The following is a 21,682-nucleotide window of genomic DNA, read 5'->3' as shown; positions in this document are numbered from 1 at the left end:
CTATTCTCTTTCAGAAATATAAAACAAACAAATTGTTTTCAAATTTTCACATAGAAAAACAAATATTGAATTTTAATGTCAAATGTTTTTAAGACCAAAAAAAAGAACAATAATATAATAATAATTTAAAAAAATATCACTAGAGATGCATGTAACCCAATTTAATCTGTGTAGATTGTATATATCATAATGTTTTGTTTGAAGTGGAGGGAGAGTGTGAAAAAAATAAAGAGATAAAAGAAAAGAGAATATATAATTTAATTATTTGAATTGAGAGAAAGAGAAAAAATAATTTGTAAAATAAATTTTATATAAAAAAAATATTAATTAGAGTTAAATTAAATTTTTAAATTAAAATAAAAAATTAATAAATGAAAAGTTATATTTCAAAATAAAATATATTAAGATAAATTAAGTTAAAAATGTAAATAATTTATTTATTTCTAAATTTTATTATTTATCTGATTACAATATAAAACATAAATATCAATAAAATGTTAAATTAATTTATTTTATTTATTATTTTAATGTTTTTATTATTTATTTCTGTAATTTAAATGTATTTTAAAATATTAAACTAATTTAAATGTATTTTAAAATATTAAACTAATTTAAATTATTTTAATATTTTTACTTTTATTATTTATATTACTATTACTAGTAGAAACATGGACCGCGTATTTACTTTTTTTTCTTATGATAACGAAAAATAAAAAATTATATATATATATATATATATATATTATTATAATAATTATCAAAATACAAAATATTATTAAATGTATAAAATAATAATTATAAAAATAATAATATTTTTATTGTAGGTAACTTTTTTTATTAGGTAGTATCTTTTATTGGAAATAATTGAGTTTGAAATAACAGTTATATAGTAAAAATATGTGTACATTTAATAAATAGTTAAGAGAATATTACTTATTAATTTTATAAAATTCACCTACAGGATTCACTTATACACTTTAAAATATTTTTATTTCTAATTTATATAAAATCTCTAACAAATACCTAACTCCTATGAAAAAATTAACTATAAAAAAAAAACTTTAAAAAAATAAAGGAAGAAAAAAGGAGAGGAAAAAAGAGACGTATAACATTACCTGACCCATGTTTAGTTATCTCCATTTAAAGTCTACATAATAAAATAAGAATTTTGAATTTTATGAAAAGTATTGTATTCCGTGTATTTATTTGAAAAAAAAAAATAGACAACTATAGAAATATATAAAAACTATATATGTGGAAGGAAAAAAATAATAAATCAAAGAGATCTGGTAAATGAGAAATAAAATATGACATGTAATAATTATAGTAAAAGAAACTTGAAGATGCCTGACTGATACTGTTCATGAGAATCTCGAGCTCTGCAGGCTTCTACGTGTGCAAGGTTCGTGGTTCATTGGTTGTATTCAGTTCATGACATTTTCTTGGGTTCAGTATCAGATTTTCTTATTTATATATGCAGAATCAAATTATGTGAAGAATAATTAGTAAAATATAAATATAAATAATTATTTTAACCAAAAAAATTAAAATAAAAACATAAATAGTATTAACAATATAACACAATATTTTTATTAGTCAATAAAAATTTAAATATAACAAATTTAATCTTTGCTACAATGATCTTAAAAACTACACTACCAAAAATTCTTAATTGATCCTTCGTGTAGAACATTGTCAGTATCACTGTTAATTAAACAGATAAAATAAACTTCCACTGTATTAGGTGATCTGATCTTGCTTTCATCCAACGGACCGGAAGATAGCAGGTCCTTGTCTCTTCTCCTGAACCATCACACGCTTAACACTATCTCAGTTACGTTGCTAAATAAAGAAGTGTGGTTGACATCACTATTAATAGATAACTTTATTTGAAGTCTAAACATTTTTCTATAAAAAAATACTTTCATTTTGTTAGCTATTATCTTAAAACTTTTATCAAATAAAATATGCAATACTTATAAGGTAGTAATTGGAATTTTATTTATTTTTACTGTTTTTTATTACCAAATTATATTGATTTTGATATTTTAAATATGTTAAATTATTTCAATATATTAAAATGAGTAAAATGGATTTAATTTAAAAGTATAGTAGTACAAAAAATAAGAGAAAATATAGAATCCAAATATTGGTGTTGATATTATTGTGAGAATGTGAAATGAAAAAAAAAATGATTATGAACAAGAACCAAAGCCAAAGGAGTGGTTATTAGTGGGGCATAATCAACTAATTATGGATAGAATGCATTGCTTCATATGACCAAAGCCTTTGGCTTTACTCATACCATTCTTCTGTCAAAACTTTATTATTCTTAGCTTTAACATTAATGGCGATTTTGATAATAATTGATTGATAATGTGGACTTGTGGACCCCAGTAGTCAACAGAAAGGTGTGAGTCCAGGTTGTTTCCACTCTAATAACTTGTTTACAAAACTCACATACTTTAACATATCATCAAGTACCATTGACCAAACATGTTGCTGGTATTGATTAAGAAATTAACAAATAAAATATTTTTTTATTACAAATAATGTCTAAAAATGAAAGTGAGAGAATATATTGGTAGTAGTTTCATGATAAATAATAGAAAAAGTTGTGTTTATGATCTTTACATTTTCTATCAAAACTTAATTTCAGGCTACGTATTTTTAAACTGATGAAATCAGTCTTCTAATTTTTTAAATATATGATTTTTTTTCAGTTCTATGCTTCTTCCTTCAATAAAACTAGTGAAAGAAAATAAAGTCTTCGTTAAATTGAAAGAATAGGCTTAAAATTATTTTTGACAAAAAAAATACAATAATAAAAAACATATTTTTTCTAGAAAATTTATTGTTAATTGTATTTATAATATCCTAAAAATAATGCTTTTATTTATCAAAATAGATTACTCTGATAAAAAAAATCGTATGGGATTTGATTTTTCCCAAAATTAAATTCAAGACCCGTAGGTAGGACTCATTTTCTCCCCTCACATATATACTCTTTCACTCTCAAAATCATGAAACAAACACACACAAAAATACCCCTCTCTTCTCACACTTGGAAACAAAACGACAAAAAGAAAACATATGAAAATAAAGACAAAGCGAAGAAAAAACAAAAAAAAAATGATGAGATTTATTATTTGCATAGAGATACAAAAGAAGGAAGAAAGGCCATACAAATAGAAAGCGAAGGTGCAGTAAGCGTTTACTAATGGCCCAACACACTCAAGGCTCCAACAGATGCTCCGTCAGCAACAACAAAAGACGCTCCAACAGCAACACGGAGGTGTTTTCAATATCACTGTCCTCAAGTATAACCTCGAAAGCTTTAGTTATTTTTTTTTCCTATTATTTAAAAGAGAAAGATTATTTGAAATATATTGTACAAATTAATTTTTATATATAACATATTATAGAAGGACACGCTTGCATGAGTTTTTTTAAATCTACTATTAACAATGAGTCTTCTTAAATTTATTATTAACAAAAAAAAAATTATTAGTATTCTTTAGTTTTATAACTTATTTTAAATTTATATAGTTAATTATTTCTATTTTTTATAATTATTTTGTTTCTGCTATAAAGATAGAACCTAGAGAACTGTTGGTCGGTCAGCTTACACTTCAACTTACTCCTCTTACCTTCGTACTACTATTTCAAGTCTCAGTCGCTCGATCACTTAGGGAAATGCCAAATGAGGGTACCTACAGAAGGCAATCCGACGTTCAAGTCAGCAAATGGCGTTTGACACTCAGTTGTCAAAATACAGTCATTAATGACGTACCTTATTTTTTTAATATGCGTTATTCATATTATTTTAATGAGTTTACCTTATTGGACCGAATTAGTTAAGTGGGTCGTACTTATGGACGTATTACCTAATTCTTAATGGTAGTTTAGTTTTACTGACCTTGATTTGAGCGTTAATGGTAAGGGTGGCAAAGCGGGCCAGCCCGCCCCGCGCTTGGCCCGCGGGTTTGCGGGCCAGCCCACGTTCTTTTTTCTTCTTTTTTTTAAATTAAATATTTTTTGTTTTACATTTTGTTCTTAAAAAATTGACAAATTAAACCTATATATTTATTACTATCAAACCTAAATTCTTTTTCTTCCTTTTCAAACATAGTCAAACATCAAAACATTAAACATTAAGATAAATATCAAATATCACTATTCTTCCACTTCCAAAACATTAAAAATACCTAATTCAAAAACATTAAACATAAACATTAATTAAAAAACATTAAACATAAACATTATTGACGCGATTGTGTTGTGTTTCTTTCTTTGAAATTTTGTGAAAACCTAATTGCGTTGCCTTGTTGTTGCTAAGTGCCAATTTTTTTTCTTGCGAGTTAGTGGGTCAACCTGCCCCGCCCCGCTGCTAGCCCGCGCGGGTTGCGATATTATTAATATTGGCAGGTGGCATATTTAATGTTAGAACTTAAATTTAATTCATTAATATTATTCTAATGCTTAATACAAATAGCTTTAATATAATTAAATATATTAACTCAGTTAATTTATTAAAATTTTAAATAATATTATCAATACACTAAATTTTCTTTTATTATTAATGAATTTTTCTTTTGATTATTTATTAATAATAAACAATACATGTTTATAGTATTTAATAAAAAGAAATAAGGAAAGCAAATTTATTTTTTGATAAAACTACAAAATATTTATAAAAATAGTTATCCCGTTTTTTAAAATTATGTCTTATATTAAAAAAAGAGTGGATGATAAAATATTTCTCATTGGTAAAAATAAATCAATGTCAATGAAATACAAAACGTTTACGTAATAAAAATATAGTTTTATCTAGTTGAAATTTTTTTATTAAAATAAAATGCTATATTATTCTTATTAAATTCAATATGATAAATAATTTTTAATAAAGACAGTACTGTATTTTTTATTTTCTGAAACTTAATGAATATTTTCACAAATATTTACTATCAATAAAGTGTATTTTAATTATTTCCGACAATCCTAATTTATAGAAATCATAATTTTCAAACATAAAAACTTCTTTTAATCAAACGTCTCTTTGTTTGTAAAGTTAGGCATGACCTTCAATTTGTTAACAACTTTATCTCCATTTTCATATGATATATTTTTTTTTTTTATTTTTTTTATAGGAAAAAAGTTGGTGAATATCAAATTCTCTTCAGTATATAACAGAAAAAACTCTATTCAATATTTAAAGAGAGAAATGTCAATATAATATGTTAAAAATAAAGGAGAAAGTAAAGAATAAATATTGATAAAGTGCATGAAATATAGATTTATTTATACATTATCACTCTTTTGTAATAATTAAGATTCTTCATTCCAAAAAAAAGAGAGCAAAATGGTTCATAAGAAAAATAAAAGGAAAATGTAATTTATACGTTTAACCTTTTTTAAACAATAATATCCTTTTAATTGATACAAATAATTTATTCTAATCTATATTTTTATAAACACTTATTAAAAAAAATTAAAAGTAGCCCATAATAATTATAAATAAATATGTTGTGGTTACATTGGATTCTACTACAACGGTCATACCAAGACTGTGTACGTGGTTGCATCATTTAACGCAAAACTTAATTACTGTCACCATATTTCTGTTCTGCTCTTTGCAGCAAGGACTCAGACGCTTCAGAAGCTTAGGGCCCATGTTCCCACGGAATAATGGCGCAGAACCTTAGAAAAAAATTGTTTCATTTACAAGGTAAAATTATAATTATAAGTTGCAAGAAAAATTGTTTTTTTTAATCTTTAATTATAATTTTTATTTATTTACAATTTTTATGTCATAATTAAATCTATAAACGATTATATAAATTTTTACAAAATTGTTTATTAATATAAATATTGAAAATTATCCATACTCTTTCTATCAAGTAAATTGTTTTTTTTTTTACAAAATAAATAAGTGGAATAAATGTTCTTTGAACATACACACGAATGTGTCATTTGTTGGAAAAATTCATTTTAATATCCATTAAGTATCATTATCAAATGGATAAGGTTGATTTTTTATTATTAGCATTTGACTTTAAATAATAGGTTACAAGAAAGTTAAGATAATTTAACTAATATATTTAATTTGTAAGATTCTTCACGTGGTCTGAAATTTCAGAAAACCACATGATATAGAAGCATTCATATAATAAAACATAAACGTGACTTAGGATGTTCATGAATTAATTCCCAAAACAACATTTTCCTTTCTTATACTAAAAGGATATCCTTATACCTGCGTAGATTTATTTCTTCCTACCATAAATGTTTCTAGAATATCCATGGTATAATCATAATGCGTTTTTTCATCAGAAATGGTGTAGTTTGCTTTTGTATTTATAATAATAATAATAATGGAAAAAAAAATTATAAGTCTAGATGAGTTGTGTCTCGTTACATGATTTTGTTTTAAAGAATTTGTCATGGTGTAATACAATTTATAAAAAAATTGTGTTATAGTAAGATGATTTTGGGATAAAATGTAGCTAATTGAAGTTGTGTTAGTACACAACTTTGATTCTCAACTTAATTTATTTTTTCTTGCAATGAAATCATGTTACAACCACACAATTTATTTAGTGGAATTTTTGAATGTTACTGTGCTTAATTCACAATTATTTAATACATTTACACTCACTTATATATTATAAAATGTTTTTATCTTTATTTGATTTAGGATCTCCAATACATTTTCTCATGCAAAGACCTTCAAATTCATGTGTTAGACTATATATTTATGGATAGTATAATAGCGGTCCGACAACGGGTAGACTGATAAGTCCAACAAACTCTCGTTATGATATATTTTAAATGACTCTAATATCATATTAAAAAATTAACTTTAAGTCTAGTCCAACCTTATAAGGTGAAATTTTCACTCACTTATATACTATTAAATGTCTTTATCTCGATATCAGATATTCAACCTTTCTTATTACCCAATTCCTTTCATTCCATCATATTTGAACATTCTAGTGCTACATCACCCCTTCCTTCACCTTCTTCTCTCTTCCTTCAACCCATTCAATTTGACACCCTCTCCCAAGTCAACAACTTTAACACCAATTATTGCTATTACAACAACAGTAGTAATAACTATAACAATGGATATGGTGGGTCTCCCTCTTTTGTGACCACTCCCAACTTTATGTAGAGGAGTGTAAGTAGTAATTCCTTCAACAACAATGGCACCCACCACCCTCTTTTTGCTCTCTTTGCCAAATTGATCGACTCCCATGATGCTCAAGTTAGAAGAGTTTGCAGTACTGATGATCTCTAAGTATACCTTCATACATTGTTCTTCATTTCATGCATTCATTCACTCACATGTTGTGTAAGTAATTTTGTGTAGAATTTTTGTTCCGTATGCAAACTGGTTAAATTATAACATTATCATAACTCTGTGATGATTTTTTTGTTATATGTGAAAACTAGTTAAATAATAGCTTTGGTAGATTAAAAAGTTACGATAAAAAAAATACTCGATAAATTATAGACTTAAATAAAATTCAAATTTGATGTCAACTCGTGTTATCTCTTCTATATTCTATTACTCTTTCATGTCAAACCATATTTTCAACTTAAAGTTATTGTACAATTTATTTATGAATAGCAATGGAATAAGTTGTGAAAGTGAAAAAAAATATAATTGAAGTCATTACTTCACGTGTGAGTTCAATTTTTTTTTACAGTGAAGTTGTACCACACTCATACGACTTTAATTAAGTCATAATCAACCTTAATCAAATTTATGTCCTAACAAGATGACTTCAGTTAGTCACACTCTACATCAAAATCATCCTATTATAACACGATTTTTTAACTATTTTTTTTTTCAATATGAAGTCATGTTACATCGGGAAAACTTATTTGAAACAAAATCATGCTAATAAGATATAAGTTACCCAAACTTATAATATATTTTTTTTCTCATGATAAATACTAAAGTAAATTGCATCATTTTGATTAAAAAAACCCATAATGCACATAACTAAATACAATTAGTTAGATTTAGAAGCTCATAATTATAAACAACAAAGGTAAGACTCATCCAATTTATATGCTCATTAAATATGTCTTTAGTTGGAACCCTAGTGAATAATAAGAAATATGTTTTAATATGCTTTATACCTACTCTTTGTTTTATAACTTCCGCGTTAACATACTTTTGCTAACTCCATATGTCTTATGTCTTTTTAAGTATTTATTGTTCTGGGAATTTAGTGACTTGGCAATGGAAGCAATTACTCTAAGCCCTAAATCAAATGTTGCAATAAGAATGCTTGAACTGTAGCTTCAAAAAATACTATGAATTCAAATTCCATACACGAGCATAAATTCCTTGCTTTCTTGTTAATTTTTTTTAAACTTTCTAATAATCAATTCCAAGCTATTTTTAAACATTTCATCTTCAAAACTAATATTTGGTATATATATATATATATATATATATATATATATATATATATATATATTATTAGACATAAATTTAAACCATATGCTAAAAAAAATCCCAATTATCAAATTTAAAGTATAACTACAATTATAAATTAACATAAATTTATTTTGTCCATTAAACTTCACATACAAACACATATTCATATTCTTAGACATACAATCTTCCAAAAAAAAAGTACTATAAACAAAATTTTAATTGATTATCATTTCTTGTATACTACCATTTCGACAACAAATTTAAATCTTGAAAAATATGGAATCACTCAGAAACTTGAAGAAAATAAAAAATAGTAATTTTAAAACGATGATGACTTTTATAAAATAAAGTTAAAATAATTTAAAAAATCATTTATAAATTTTTTAACTTAACTAATAAAATATTCTGACTTTACTTTATTTAAATTGGGAGAGATGAATGCTTTATTTGCGTGAATTTTGTAGATGTCTAAGACTGTTATCTTAGGAAAGGAATTTTAACATCTTTTTCATATGTAGCTTTTGTTCAGAGACGATTTTTTGCAGCTCTTTGCATATATCGTTTTCGTTCTTTAAATAGTGGCATGAGAGTTGTTGTTGTCCACGAATACCAGTAATTACATAATTACCGTGCAACATAATACTGCAGGATAGTTATGACTTCAAATGTACGTTTTACATCATCATAATGAGAAAACTTCTCCATGCATTATATCAATTTTAGTTTTCATCTTATCCTCTTTCAAATTTTTGAAAATTACCTTAATTTTGGATTTAAAAATCAGAAATTAAAAAATTAAAATCTTATTCTAAAGAGTAAATCTGTAATAAAAATATTTAAAAAAAATTCAAAACACAAAATATAGAAATACATTTTAGAAAAAAAAATCAAAATTAAAAATATATTCCAGAAACCCAAATAAAAAAAAGTTTCAAAAATATTTTTTATTCACACCCTCATTTTATATATGGTCATTTTCGTCATTTTTTACAGAGATATTTTCCTCATTTTAATAACAAATCCGTTACAGATTGAAATTATATGTTGCAAGAAGAATTTGCTTTCTGAACTTTGAAGATATATATGGGCTTAGTGCAATGTAACTTGGGCCAAATTCTTTCTTAAGCTCCGTAGATTTGTTATTGCATCCTTAAAAATATAATAATTCTTATTTCATTTTATTTGGATTTTATAATAGTTAAATATATATATATATATATATATATATATATATATATATATATATATATATATATAAAGTCCATAATGATAAGTTACTATAGGAAAACCATAATGATAAGACCCAAATTAACAGGTGTGTATTTAAAATGATATTATGTAAAAAAGAAAAGTTCAAATAGATTATGGGTCAAGTATGAAAACACTATAAATAGGACATCGATTTAAGAGGTAAGTATAGTGATTTTTATCTGATTATCATATCAAACTAATTCTGACTTTGACATAGTGAAAGAAGACTGAGAGGGGAAATCGAAATATCCAGTTGATCTAACCCAATTTAAGAAGTTTGTCAACTTTAAGTCCAACCTGAAACATAAATTAAGAAGAGCCCAACTCGAGAGTTCAATTCGAAAAGTCAACGCATCCTATTGAAATGAGATAATTTCTAGACCAATGTAAAACATGTATAATGATTTTTTTTTTATACTAAATAAATATAAAACGAGTGTAAAAAATGTCTCACTATTAAAATAGTTTAAAGAATATCTCGTTAGATATACATTAGAATGAGATGAGTGCAATGAAATTTTGTAGAACAATAGATTTTATAAATCTTCTCAGTAAAGTTACCAACTTTATTCTTCATAAATCATATCTCAAGTTTTAACATAATAGGATGTTAAAATTCTGATATAGTCTCTTACTGAATTGAACTTATATTGAGAGAGTATAAGAAATGCATATGTATATATAAATTAACAAATATACCCATATATGAAACATTTATATAAAATTACATGTCACGTTATTATTATATTAAACTCTTTGTAATTGGTATTTTTTTTTCTAATAAAGTTTATTTTTAAAGAAAAGGTTCATTTATTGATGATGTAAAGATTTTGGAAAATATGAATTTCACAACTCTACATGCGACATGTATTAAATTACAAATTTAATGTGGTTCAATATAGTTTTAAAATTATTTATTTCATTTTAATAAATATATTTTTTTTCTTCTGTTACAATTTGGTACAAATTTATGTATAATACTCAAATATTTTTAACATTGTGGTTCAAATGGAAATAGATGGTATATTAAATTTATTAATTTTTATAAAAAAATATTTAAAAACACTATGATAAGTGATTAATCAACAATGTAAAAGAAATTTACATTATCAAGTATTAATATATTATTATGAAAACTTTTACAAATCTAATCCTCTAATGCCAAGTTGCAAATGTAGTCCATACTTAGATTAAATTAATAAAAAAATTACTTTAATTATAAAGTAACAAATTTTTTCTCTCTTCATTTTTTTTATTGAATTTCGCATCTGTGCATTAGAATTTAAAAGCTTATTTTTTCTGGTAAGCGTGCCAAATATTGGGTCCAATAAAAGTTTCCTTTGCCCTTATTGATTCACATGAAAAAGTTGCTTTTACCCTTATTGATTTAAAACTCTTCTTTGGTTTATTGAGGCACACTTCACTCTGGCATTCATCTCCGTTGAGCACCGCGACAACAAAGAGAAGGAGAGCTATTGACGAAAGAAAAAAAAAAGTGTACACAGGAGAAGACATTGTTGGTTGTTGTGATCCTCTGCATAAAAATAAAAACACATATCATTAATCTTTGTCCTTCGAATTTGTAAATTCGAAATTAATATGTAATTTTTGGGTATGATTATCCAAAAACTTATTTGGACAATAAAAAGTGACCTTCCAATATCTGAAAGCCAACAATCTCATTCTGAATTTTGAAATTCAGAGTACAAAAAAGAAGTTATAGACAATGTTCAGGATTCCATATTCGGTAAGAGCTCAATACTATTTACAACTGAAAAAACAATACGAAAACAATTTTACTTACCTCAAAAGACAACTGTCATCACCCCTAATGGATTGAGGAGAGGATTTGAGAGAGTGAATTTTGAGTGATTTGAGAAAAAAGTGTGAAAAAAGTGAGGTTGTTTGGATTATGGTATATTAGAGTGGATTTGTAAGGAAAATTTATTAAAATTTGTGAGTGATAGGATGGTGGTAAAAAGATTTTTATTTATTTTTAAATATATAAAATGTAAATTTACAAATTTACCCTTTCCTTAAAAAATATTTAAATAATAAAATATGAGACTTTTTTTATAAATTTTAGTTAATTAAAATTTTATAAAAATATTTTCATAAAATCAAATCAAATAAAAATAAAATAATTTTTATTATTCTTAATATTATTGTTTATAATTTATTATTATTATTATAATATATATATTTATATATATTTTATTTTTTTGTTATTTTATATGTATAAAAGGTCAAAGGTAATTTTGACTTTCTCGTAATAGTATGTAAAACTCTTTTGATTTCTTTGCTGCAGATAGAAGATTGCTTTTATTACTTTTCCGCAATTCATTGTTTTTCTTTCCTCACAACTAAAGCAATACAAATGCCATTTTGATGTTTTTCAATCCGAGTAAATAGTATCCAAACAAAACATAAGAATAATAATGACTTTGCTCCACTAGCACAACAAACCACCATCACCTCCATCGGAGGAAAACATCTCCTCTACAGTTTTTTTTAAAATAAAAATGACAAAACGCTTTGGAATTCAGAAATATATTTCGAAAATCCAAATCCAGAAAAAAATTCCAGAAATAATTTTGTATGTACACTTTTTTTATTTAAGATTATTTTCGTGGACGTTTTCGTCATTTTCATTAGCAGGTGCAGGTTGGAATTGAGTCTTGGCTTAGTTCTTTACTTCTTGTATCTGCACTCGTTCTCCAACGGACTCACACCTTAAGAAATCTTTTTCTTTTCCGATTGCGGACGAGGATATGGTTAAGCCGAAGCAACAGAAGAAGCCATCCCAGAAGAAGCAACAACACCCGCAAGTAGGTTTCAACTTCCGTTATCTCTTCTTTTTTTTACTTTACGTTTTCGCTCTGCAATCAATCTCTTGTAGTTCTATAATTCATGCATATTATATTAGTGTTGCATTTGTGATCCCAATTTCATATTTCCTGACGTATCTCTCTGTTATCATGCTTTATTTTTTTTACTGTAGGTAATGATCAATAGAAACCCTATACTCATTTACCAATTTCATTATTTTGTTTCTTTATGTATTTTAGTGATATTAGTGTGGGCTGCATTGCATCTTTCAGAGGGGTATCTCTGATGTGCTACTCAAATAATGCACTGTTGCTAGTGGCTATATTTTTTGAAGCTTGTGCTTTGAAAATTATGTGTAAGGAACATTTTAGAGATTAGATTGCTGAACTAGGATCATCCATTACAATTTTCTAGTGTAAATAATTCATGAGGTTGCTGTAGTACTAAATTACAGTTTACATTAGAGGCTGGAGACAAAGACGATGACATCAATACTACGGGCGTTGATGTGGCCAGTGATGCACTGTCAAGGATGTCTTTGTCTAAGTTTGTGAAATCTTTCTGTAGTTTAAGACTCATTCAAGGTTAAGCCTAGGGTTTTTTGTGATGATTTTTGTTTTTCTTTTTTTTCTTTCAGATCCAAGGAGTTTATTTTTCCTGTATACCAACTTGTTTTTCCGGTTGTTAGAAAAGTTATTTTATGTATTTGCTGTCTAGCTTCTAGAAAGCTAACTTTGGTGTTTTTACTCTTTCCTTGTAGGCACTAGTAGTTGTACTGATTGTGGCCTCATCTATTTATCTCTGTAATCATCCTTTATATGTATATTAAAAGTCTGTTGAGTGAACAGATCACTTAACCTTTGTTTGGATTAGTGGATCGAAAGAGAGGGCATGGAAAAGGAAAGAAAGGAAGAGAATTAGCAAAGAAAATAAGGTTATTTGGATTTAGTGAAAAAGGTAGAAATTGGTGAGAAATGAGTAGAAAATTTGTTACTTGATATGATTGATTTGATAATGTATAAATTAGTTTTTAGCTACTTTTTTCAATTACAAATATGTCCATGTATTATATATTAGAACATAAAAAAAAAATTGTGGTTTTCTCACTCAAATGAGTGGTTGGTTAATTTTTGTCCATAGTGGGTGCATAATCTATTATGCCTCACTTACAATTGGTTTTTCTCCACGTAATTTAACAAAATATTGCAAAAAATGTCGACATATAGGTTTTTGATGCCAACATAATTGATTATGGGCTCATAATTGATTACGTTGGCTCCTGGTGCACTATAACAGGTAATTGCATGTGAGGGGATTTGGGGAAATCATTCATCGCCACACCGACTTTGTCCTTGTACATATTACGTTGGCTCCCGGTGCACTGTGACAGGTAATCGCATGTTTGGGGTAAATCATTCATTGGCACACCATCTTTGTCCTTGTATCAGCCCATTTCATCTCCTATTTGAGGGGTGGATTCAAGTGTGGGGCCCAAACTTTCTTTCCTTTGATTGCACCTGTTCAAATCAGCATGAATCAGTTGAACTAAACTTGTGTGCACCTGTTCAAATCCGTTCCCTTCCTTCTATATGTACAGTACACACGTAGAAGAGAGTGTTAAGCTTTTCGCATTCGATCCCAAAGTTTTAAATCTTGTATTTTGATTTTGTCTTTGTGAAGATACTATAAAGACTTTTAAGGGAAACAACAGATAATGCAATAACTCTTATTGTATTTACTATTAATTTAACTGTTTTGAATGTATATCTTTAGTTATTACTTACTGGGATAAGGTTGTCGTAGAAAGCTCTTGTATATGAATTATTGTGTGAAAATCCAATTGGAAGTTGTACTTTGTAGTGTTTCTAGGAATAGATGTTATTTGGACACTTTAGCCATTGGTGATTGATGAACCTTTAGTCATGTATGGTTTTCAAAATAAAACTAAGTTTTCCCCTAATGTAGTTTAGAGTCAACCTAGGTCAAATCCCCAAAGACGCATCTCGTGTGTTATATTTCCATTGCTCATGTTCTCCTTAAACAAATTAAATTTGGGGGAAAAGAAAGGAATTAAAACTGAAATGAAAAAACTGAATTGGAATGTTAAGCATAGTGAAGAATAAACCGTCTATAGACAATCGTCTAACAGACCGTCTATCAACACATGAAATGTAATGAACTGAAATTTAAATGGCAGAATATAAAAGACGTGAAAATAAACTGCAATGTAAACTAAAATATAGAAAAGTTGATGCAAGAGAAGCTAAGTACACCTGTTAGATCGTCTAGTCAACAATTGCTTTCTAGACTGTCTAATGTTTCTACTTAGTAAGAACGAGAAAGAAAGAGAGCGTTTAAGAGTAGATTGAAGAAAAGTATATGTCTGAAATGTAAAGTGCAAGAAAAGTAAGTGATTCAAAAGTAAAGTGCAGGAAAAGTAAGTGGCTGGAATGTAAATTACAGGAAATGTAAATAGCAGAAAATGTAAAATGTAGAAATTTAAAAATTGAGAATGTGAAACAGAGCATTGTGGAAAATGTAAATTGCAATTGATTTAAACTGAAATTAAAATGAATTGAATGCATAAATTGAAAAGAAAAGTGCAGAAACATAAATGAACAATAGTTGAAATGAATTACAAACGAGAAAAGTGAAATTCAATATTGGAGCGAAAAACAGGGAACAAAAATCATGGTTTAGTAATCTTCAACTTCAATTGCAAGAGAAACAAATCTGGATTCTTTGTTATTGAAGAAAACTCAACCAATCGGTTTGTATGTTCTTAGAAAACTACATTTAATCGAAAATAGAGTTTTGAAAAGATTTTGAAAAGGAAAACACTAAAACATAAGTATCCTTGTACATGATTTTTTATTTGTTATTACCTAATTTCAGAATTGAATTCACTTTCAAAGATAAAATGCAGAAGATAAAGAGAAGAGGAAACACGAGTAGATGAATAACTTGAAGAACTTAAATAGAACTCAAAACGTAAAAAACAAAATGAACTAAAAACATAGAAAACTAAAAACTAAACTACTCACCATCTAAGTATCTCTTGCTATATCCTCTTGTCTTATTATGCCTTAGCTAATCTATTTATAGAAGTTTTGAAGTTTTTCAAATGGGTGGGCCTTGAATCGGGCCTACAAAATCAGTTCTAAAACTATGTTAACTAACTTCAGCTTCTTCTTTAAGCGCTCTGTTGACCGTCTAGTGCCAATTGACCAAATACCTTTGACCGTCTGTTGCCTGCTTTGTAGATTTTTGCTCTTTAAACTCAGCTTCTTTTTCTTTTACTCTTCATAGTTAAATGTCTTCCTTCAAGCTCCTTATGTCAAAGTCCTGTTCAAAAATTGTTCCTAAAGTTGATCAAAGCACCTGTTAGATGGTTCAAACAAAATATAAGCTATAAAATACAATTTTTATGATGTTTTTGTGAAAACTCTAATATTGTGAAGAAAGTACAAATCTGAACTAAAAATAGAAAATAAGAACAAAAGAAACCCCAAGAAAATGCAATTAGCCTAGAAAAAATATAACAAAACCGAGAGTTATCAGTGACCAGCCTTGTATTGGAAACAGGTTAAGAAGCTGGGAAAACGGGCTGATACTTCTCAATTTCGTACTCAGTTGGATGCTCTGGGATTACGCATTGTTGAAGTGACTGCAGATGGTAATTGTTTCTTCAGGTCAGTTTGAATGCTTAACATCCATTTACACTGACTACATTAGCTAGCATCCATGGTAATTTGGTAATTGGTACATACCACTATACTATGTATTTTCACTTGCACACAAAGTATCAATCTTTTTATTCTTATTCTGAAACTGACAGTAAGTTATAGACCTTATAATCTTGGCATTATCACTTACTAAATTAGATCCCTGTCTCTTTTCATCATACCCCTCCTGTTTTTGCATTTCTAGCTGGGTAAATTTCACTGGCATTTGGTGTTTTCAGTATGATGAGTCAATCCTGTGAAAAACATTGTATATATTCTTATGCAGAGCCATTGCTGATCAGTTGGAAGGCAATGAGGAAGAACATAAAAAGTACCGCAGCATGGTGGTGAAACACATATTGGTACAATGTTCTGGAAACAATTTTCTTCTTTTCTTCCTCTTATTTCAAATTTTCAACTTAATTACTCCTCATGTTTCAAGCTTATGTGTGTTTATGTAATAATTTTGACTCATGTGGTTTTTGAAATTCATTTAAAAAATGATATCTATGTCATTAATATGTCCCCCTGTGCTCCCTTTTCCCCTTAATTAGACAAATAGGAAAGAAAGGTAAGGCTTGAAATACTTAGTTAAACTGTGTTGTTGATGTAAGCTGTGGTAAGAGGAAAATTGTTTGGGTTGGAACCTTTATCTGGTTAATCACCTAAGTATTCACAGTGAACCTAATAAATGTAAGGAAAGTTGGAAAAACATAAATAATATCCATAATCAATCATAAGGATTGCCAATTGCCGATTTCCTATGATTTGTCTATTCTTTTCTCAGTGATATTTTATGTTTGTGAACTTTCCTATGTTAGTTTCCCTCCTTAATTTTTAGGAAAACTCCTTCACATAGCCTGGTCTTGAAGCTGTGATTAACAGGATAACCGGGAGATGTTTGAGCCCTTTATTGAAGATGAAGTACCATTTGATGAATATTGCCAGTCCATGGAAAATGATGGTACATGGGCTGGACATATGGAATTGCAGGCAGCTTCTCTTGTAACACGTAGTAATATATGCATTCACAAGGTGAGCAGCATCCTTGACAATAATAAACTTCTTCACCTTATATTCTAATGTCGCATTATTTTGTATGGAATATTGATGATTATTTAAATTATTCATTATCCATACTTTTCTACATATGAAGATTTAGGTATTTTCACATTCTAATTTCTATCATCTTTGTCCCATGATATTTTATTTTGTTTTTGAATGTGCGCAAGCAGCTTTGTTCCTTAATGTGAAGACTGAAAATAGTATGTGCATATTTTTTTAATTGCTTTTATAATGTCTTTGACGGACTTTGTATGTTGTTACATGCTAAAGTTGATTGGAAATTTCCATTCCTATTGGTGGTGTTATTTTGTAGAACATGTCTCCCCGGTGGTACATAAGAAATTTTGATGATCGTGGAGTTCGTATGGTCCATTTGTAAGTACTATTGTTATAATGTGAAATTGCACTGCTTTGTCTCTTGTCTGAAAATTGTGATGATCTTTTCAATATGCTATCTTCAACTTGCTGACAGACTCTAGGTCTTCATTTTTGTGATTAGGAGACATTTGGTTTTAAATCAGGCATTCAATTAGTAAAGCCACCACTAATCACACACACACACACATGTACATGAATAAAGTATTAGAGTTGTAGTGTATGCTGAGCTGATTATTTAGATATGAGGTGTGGAAAATGACAATTCAACATGATTGATGAAGTTCGTTGCAACCAATGTGATTTTGTTGGATTGTTTTGAAGGAACATTGATAAAATTATGGAGTGAAAAAATGATTGTCTGTGAATGAAAAATCCTTTCAGTGATTTTTGACTAGGATTTGGATCCTATCAGTTATTAAATTTTGCAGATCTTATCGCTACGTAGCTGGAGTATTTAGTAATTTATAGTTTCTAATCTTAATCACATAATTTTATCAATTTAGAAATGACAGTGTATTGTAATATTGTCCTGTGTGCTGTTAATCTATTTATGCATAATGCCTGTAATTAATATTTAAGGTATATCTATGCCCACGGAAACGAAAAACATAATTTGCCTTGCTTGACCTTGCATTTTCTAATTTTGATGGTTTTTGCGTGTACTGTGTTTTTTCAGGTCTTATCATGATGGTGAGCATTATAACAGTGTGCGGTTGAAGGATGATTATTGTGATGGGCCTGCAAGGCCAGTTGTAATTAAGGTTGTTATTATTTCTGCTTCCTAATTCTTGGACTGATAAAAAGTTTGTAGCTATTGCCTGATTAATTTTAGTTTGTGAAAGGCTGATGCTGATCTTTCAGCACCTTCACATCAAACGAAAGTTGTGGACAACAAACCCCGTGGGCGAGCTGGTAAGGACATTTTTCAACCGGGGTCCATAAAGTTGTTTATGGCTGGAACTGGATGTGAAAATGCCGAAAAAGTGGAAAAGGTGAAATGAATGAGTGCATACCTTTTTGCTGTTTGCTTCTAGTGCTGCATGACTAATATTTCAGTTCAGCTAGATCTCTTGCAAGTTGCTGTCTTTTCTACAAAATTTTAATAGCTCAATATGTATTCAAAGTCTGTCTTCCTTGTCCTAGATTCTAGAGCAGGTAAATGGAGATGTTGATGCTGCAATAGAATTTCTAATAGCAGAGCAAGGAACAGAAGAGTGCTCCGGGAACTCAGATTCCCTCACAAGTGGGGCTAATACTTATGGTAATGTGTTCTTGTATAATAAATGCATTTTGCACTTTCCATACTGTTAGATGGCAAACTAACATTTTCGTGCTTATTGGTAATTTTTTTCTTGCATAGAGGTTTCATAGGTGTTAATGTTTATTCATTGGCGTTTAGTATAAACCCTTATGATTAGTAGAAAAAAATGAAACTTTTGTTCTATTGTATCCCTTGTCTCAAATTCCAAGCATGTATAGGTCATGATGAAAACGAGAACCATGAGCAACACAAAGAAGACAAGGTAGAGGACAGAACTAACGATGAATCAAATAATAGCTCCAAGAAGACCAATGATAGTATCACATTACCAAATTATAAGGTTCTCTATTTTCTTCTAATTTTGGTTTACAGGTGTTTAATCCTCTGGAGTGGTTGATCCAAAATAAATTAGCTGTTCAAATACTATGATCTCTGACCAGCTTGTCTTATTCTAACTGCCTCTTCTTTGTGGTGTTAACCACCAGATTCCTAGAAACAAAGTCTGCCCGTGCGGTTCCAAAAAGAAATATAAAGCTTGTTGTGGATCTGCCTTGGGAAAACAACCTGCTAAGTTTGTAGTGTACGTGTCTTCAACTTTTCTATAGCACTTTCTGAACTTTTAACTACTCGGCTAGTGTCTGCAGTGTTTGGAAATTTTCTTTCTCTGGGAGCTAGCTTGATGTTCCTTGAATTTAAGTTAGTTAACTTGATTTAGTGGGCTACAAGAATGTAATCAATTGGAAAAATTTTAATGTGTGACCAATATTTCTGTTGTCAGTAACCAAGAAGCTGACGCAAGAAGGGGCAAAAATGAAAGGAAGCAAGGAGAAAAGGGGATTTCTGCTAAAGTAGAAGTACCTAGCGAATGCAACTTGGTAACACCTGACATGGGTGCCCTTTGTATTTGAATTGATAATAGATGTAAGACATGCCTTGTACTATTGTCTACAGAACCTTTTCCTCGGTTTGCAAAAATGATTAACGAGTTATTGTTTCTTCGGACTAAGGTTGGTTGTGCTTCACCAGAGGAGATAAACTACTGAAGGTGAGTAAGTTTTGTCTTTACATTTCTATTAAGTTTACTGAAGGTCATATAAAGAGCACCCTATAATTTTTTATATTGTCACTGCTCATGTTATTTCTACTGGTTGATATGCTCATGACAACTTATTGGCTACCAAGATGCTAGCTTTTATTATTAATCTACCATGTTGTTATCGGCCCTTAAATATATACTAGCCGGTCTGTGAATTAAGGCTTGGTTTTGGCAAGGCGAAAGAGGGAGGGAGGAAGGAAGGGAGTAGAAATGAGGAAAGGTGGTTGGGTTGGTTGGAGAGAAGTGTGAAGAAAAGAGAAAAAAGAACTGGTCGGTCTGACATCTTTTTTTGCACGTTGCGCTGTGAAGAAACATGCAGAAATTTGCTACTCTCAGTGCATAGTTGTTTGTGGTGATGCACGTATAATTGGTTATGCTGCTTGAGTACACGTTTTGACATGTATATTTGGGATCTTAATCTATAACTGGTTTTTTTATTCATTATTATAACTATAATCATGAATAATTGAAAAAAATAATAATATTGATAATAATAAATTAAACAATTTTATAAGATAATTTTCACTATTTTTCTCTTTTCAATCAAACAGTCTTGCACTAATTATTTTTATCCATTTCGCCTTTTTTGTTTTTTTCTTCTTTCGCTTCCTTTATTTTATTTTTATTCTCACAAGAGTGTATATCACTTCACATCTAGGCTTTATTCAAAAGTGCATCCCGTGTCCTTGTAAGTTGTAATATCAAGATATCACCACCTAGGGCATTGTTTCTTGATAGTTTTTTTTTTTTCTAAACAGGTTTGCTTTTGGCAGAAGCCACATCAGGTACAGGAAAGGGATGTACAGAAGCAGAAATAGAGTTACAGAAATCATTTATAATTTTTGTTCTTCCGGCAAGATGCTATTTTTGGGAAGAACGTGGAAGTCTTGATCATTCTTTTCATGGGAAAGCTCGTGTGAGAATCAGTTTTGCCTAAAATATAGGGTAGAAATATTTCGACAATGATTTAGTCAAAAAGTTCAGCTGAACAAGGGTGCTTTTTCCTTTTAAACATTTTCGGCTAGAGTGAATGGACCTAATCAACCATAGAAAAGTTACTTGCATTATCTCAGTAATGTAAAGACTAGAGTAGTTCAAAAGAGGAAGAATTAACCCCTCCTAGTGGTTGTCATTTACTAGTTCTTAATCTGTTTGACTTGGCTTGATTATGGAGGAATTCCACCTAGAAGTTGTATTCTGGTAAAATTACTGAAGCATTTAATATGAGATGCAGTTACTAAGTATGAATGAACTATTGTATGATATTTTTCTTTCTTTGAGTCGACAAAAGTATATGAGGTGCATGAGTTTTTTATTCAAATTATTTATAATGGATATTATTCTTAAGCTCTAGAGATGTCACTGGGATGGCCATACTTGAGGTAAGTGTAACATTTATTTTAGTATAATCCACATCCTTTTGATTGACATTTTTCCTTTCTAATGTCTATCTGTTCAGCTTGCAAATAGCATGTAATCTAAACGCACCAAAATGTGGTACGATATAATTATGACTAAACAAACATTATTTACACAAAGAAAACTAAACTAGCACTATGTTAGTATAGATGAAACAAGAAAAAAAGAAATAGAGAAAATTGAAGTTGGCTTGAATTTTAGGC

General features: G+C 28.7%; 1 protein-coding gene across 6 annotated transcripts; it reads left to right on the top strand.

The window, feature by feature from the left end:
- The first annotated feature begins 12,024 nt into the window (after window positions 1-12,024).
- LOC137808286 (SEC-C motif-containing protein / OTU-like cysteine protease family protein) lies at window positions 12,025-21,301 on the top strand. 6 transcript variants are annotated; one of them, XM_068609317.2, is made up of 13 exons: window positions 12,025-12,534; window positions 16,121-16,227; window positions 16,547-16,622; window positions 17,146-17,295; window positions 17,639-17,700; window positions 18,380-18,464; window positions 18,546-18,695; window positions 18,847-18,964; window positions 19,183-19,304; window positions 19,450-19,544; window positions 19,743-19,885; window positions 19,972-20,009; window positions 20,819-21,301. In XM_068609317.2, exons 1-11 carry the CDS (start codon window positions 12,478-12,480, stop codon window positions 19,870-19,872), a joined length of 1,152 nt encoding a protein of 383 aa, XP_068465418.2. In that variant the 5' UTR covers window positions 12,025-12,477; the 3' UTR covers window positions 19,873-19,885; window positions 19,972-20,009; window positions 20,819-21,301. The 6 variants fall into 6 exon arrangements, with proteins under 6 accessions (XP_068465418.2, XP_090155817.1, XP_090155819.1 ...); XM_090299688.1 differs by lacking the exon at window positions 12,025-12,534 and having other exon boundaries at window positions 16,182-16,227; window positions 17,133-17,295; XM_090299689.1 differs by lacking the exons at window positions 12,025-12,534; window positions 16,121-16,227 and having other exon boundaries at window positions 16,563-16,622; window positions 17,102-17,295.
- The last annotated feature ends 381 nt before the right edge of the window (window positions 21,302-21,682 follow it).

Source organism: Phaseolus vulgaris, chromosome 3, assembly GCF_051622355.1.
Source record: "Phaseolus vulgaris cultivar YP4 chromosome 3, ASM5162235v1, whole genome shotgun sequence".
Classification (NCBI taxonomy): domain Eukaryota; kingdom Viridiplantae; phylum Streptophyta; class Magnoliopsida; order Fabales; family Fabaceae; genus Phaseolus; species Phaseolus vulgaris.
Note: the sequence above shows the minus strand (reverse complement) of the source record. Positions and strands in the feature narration are given on the sequence as shown.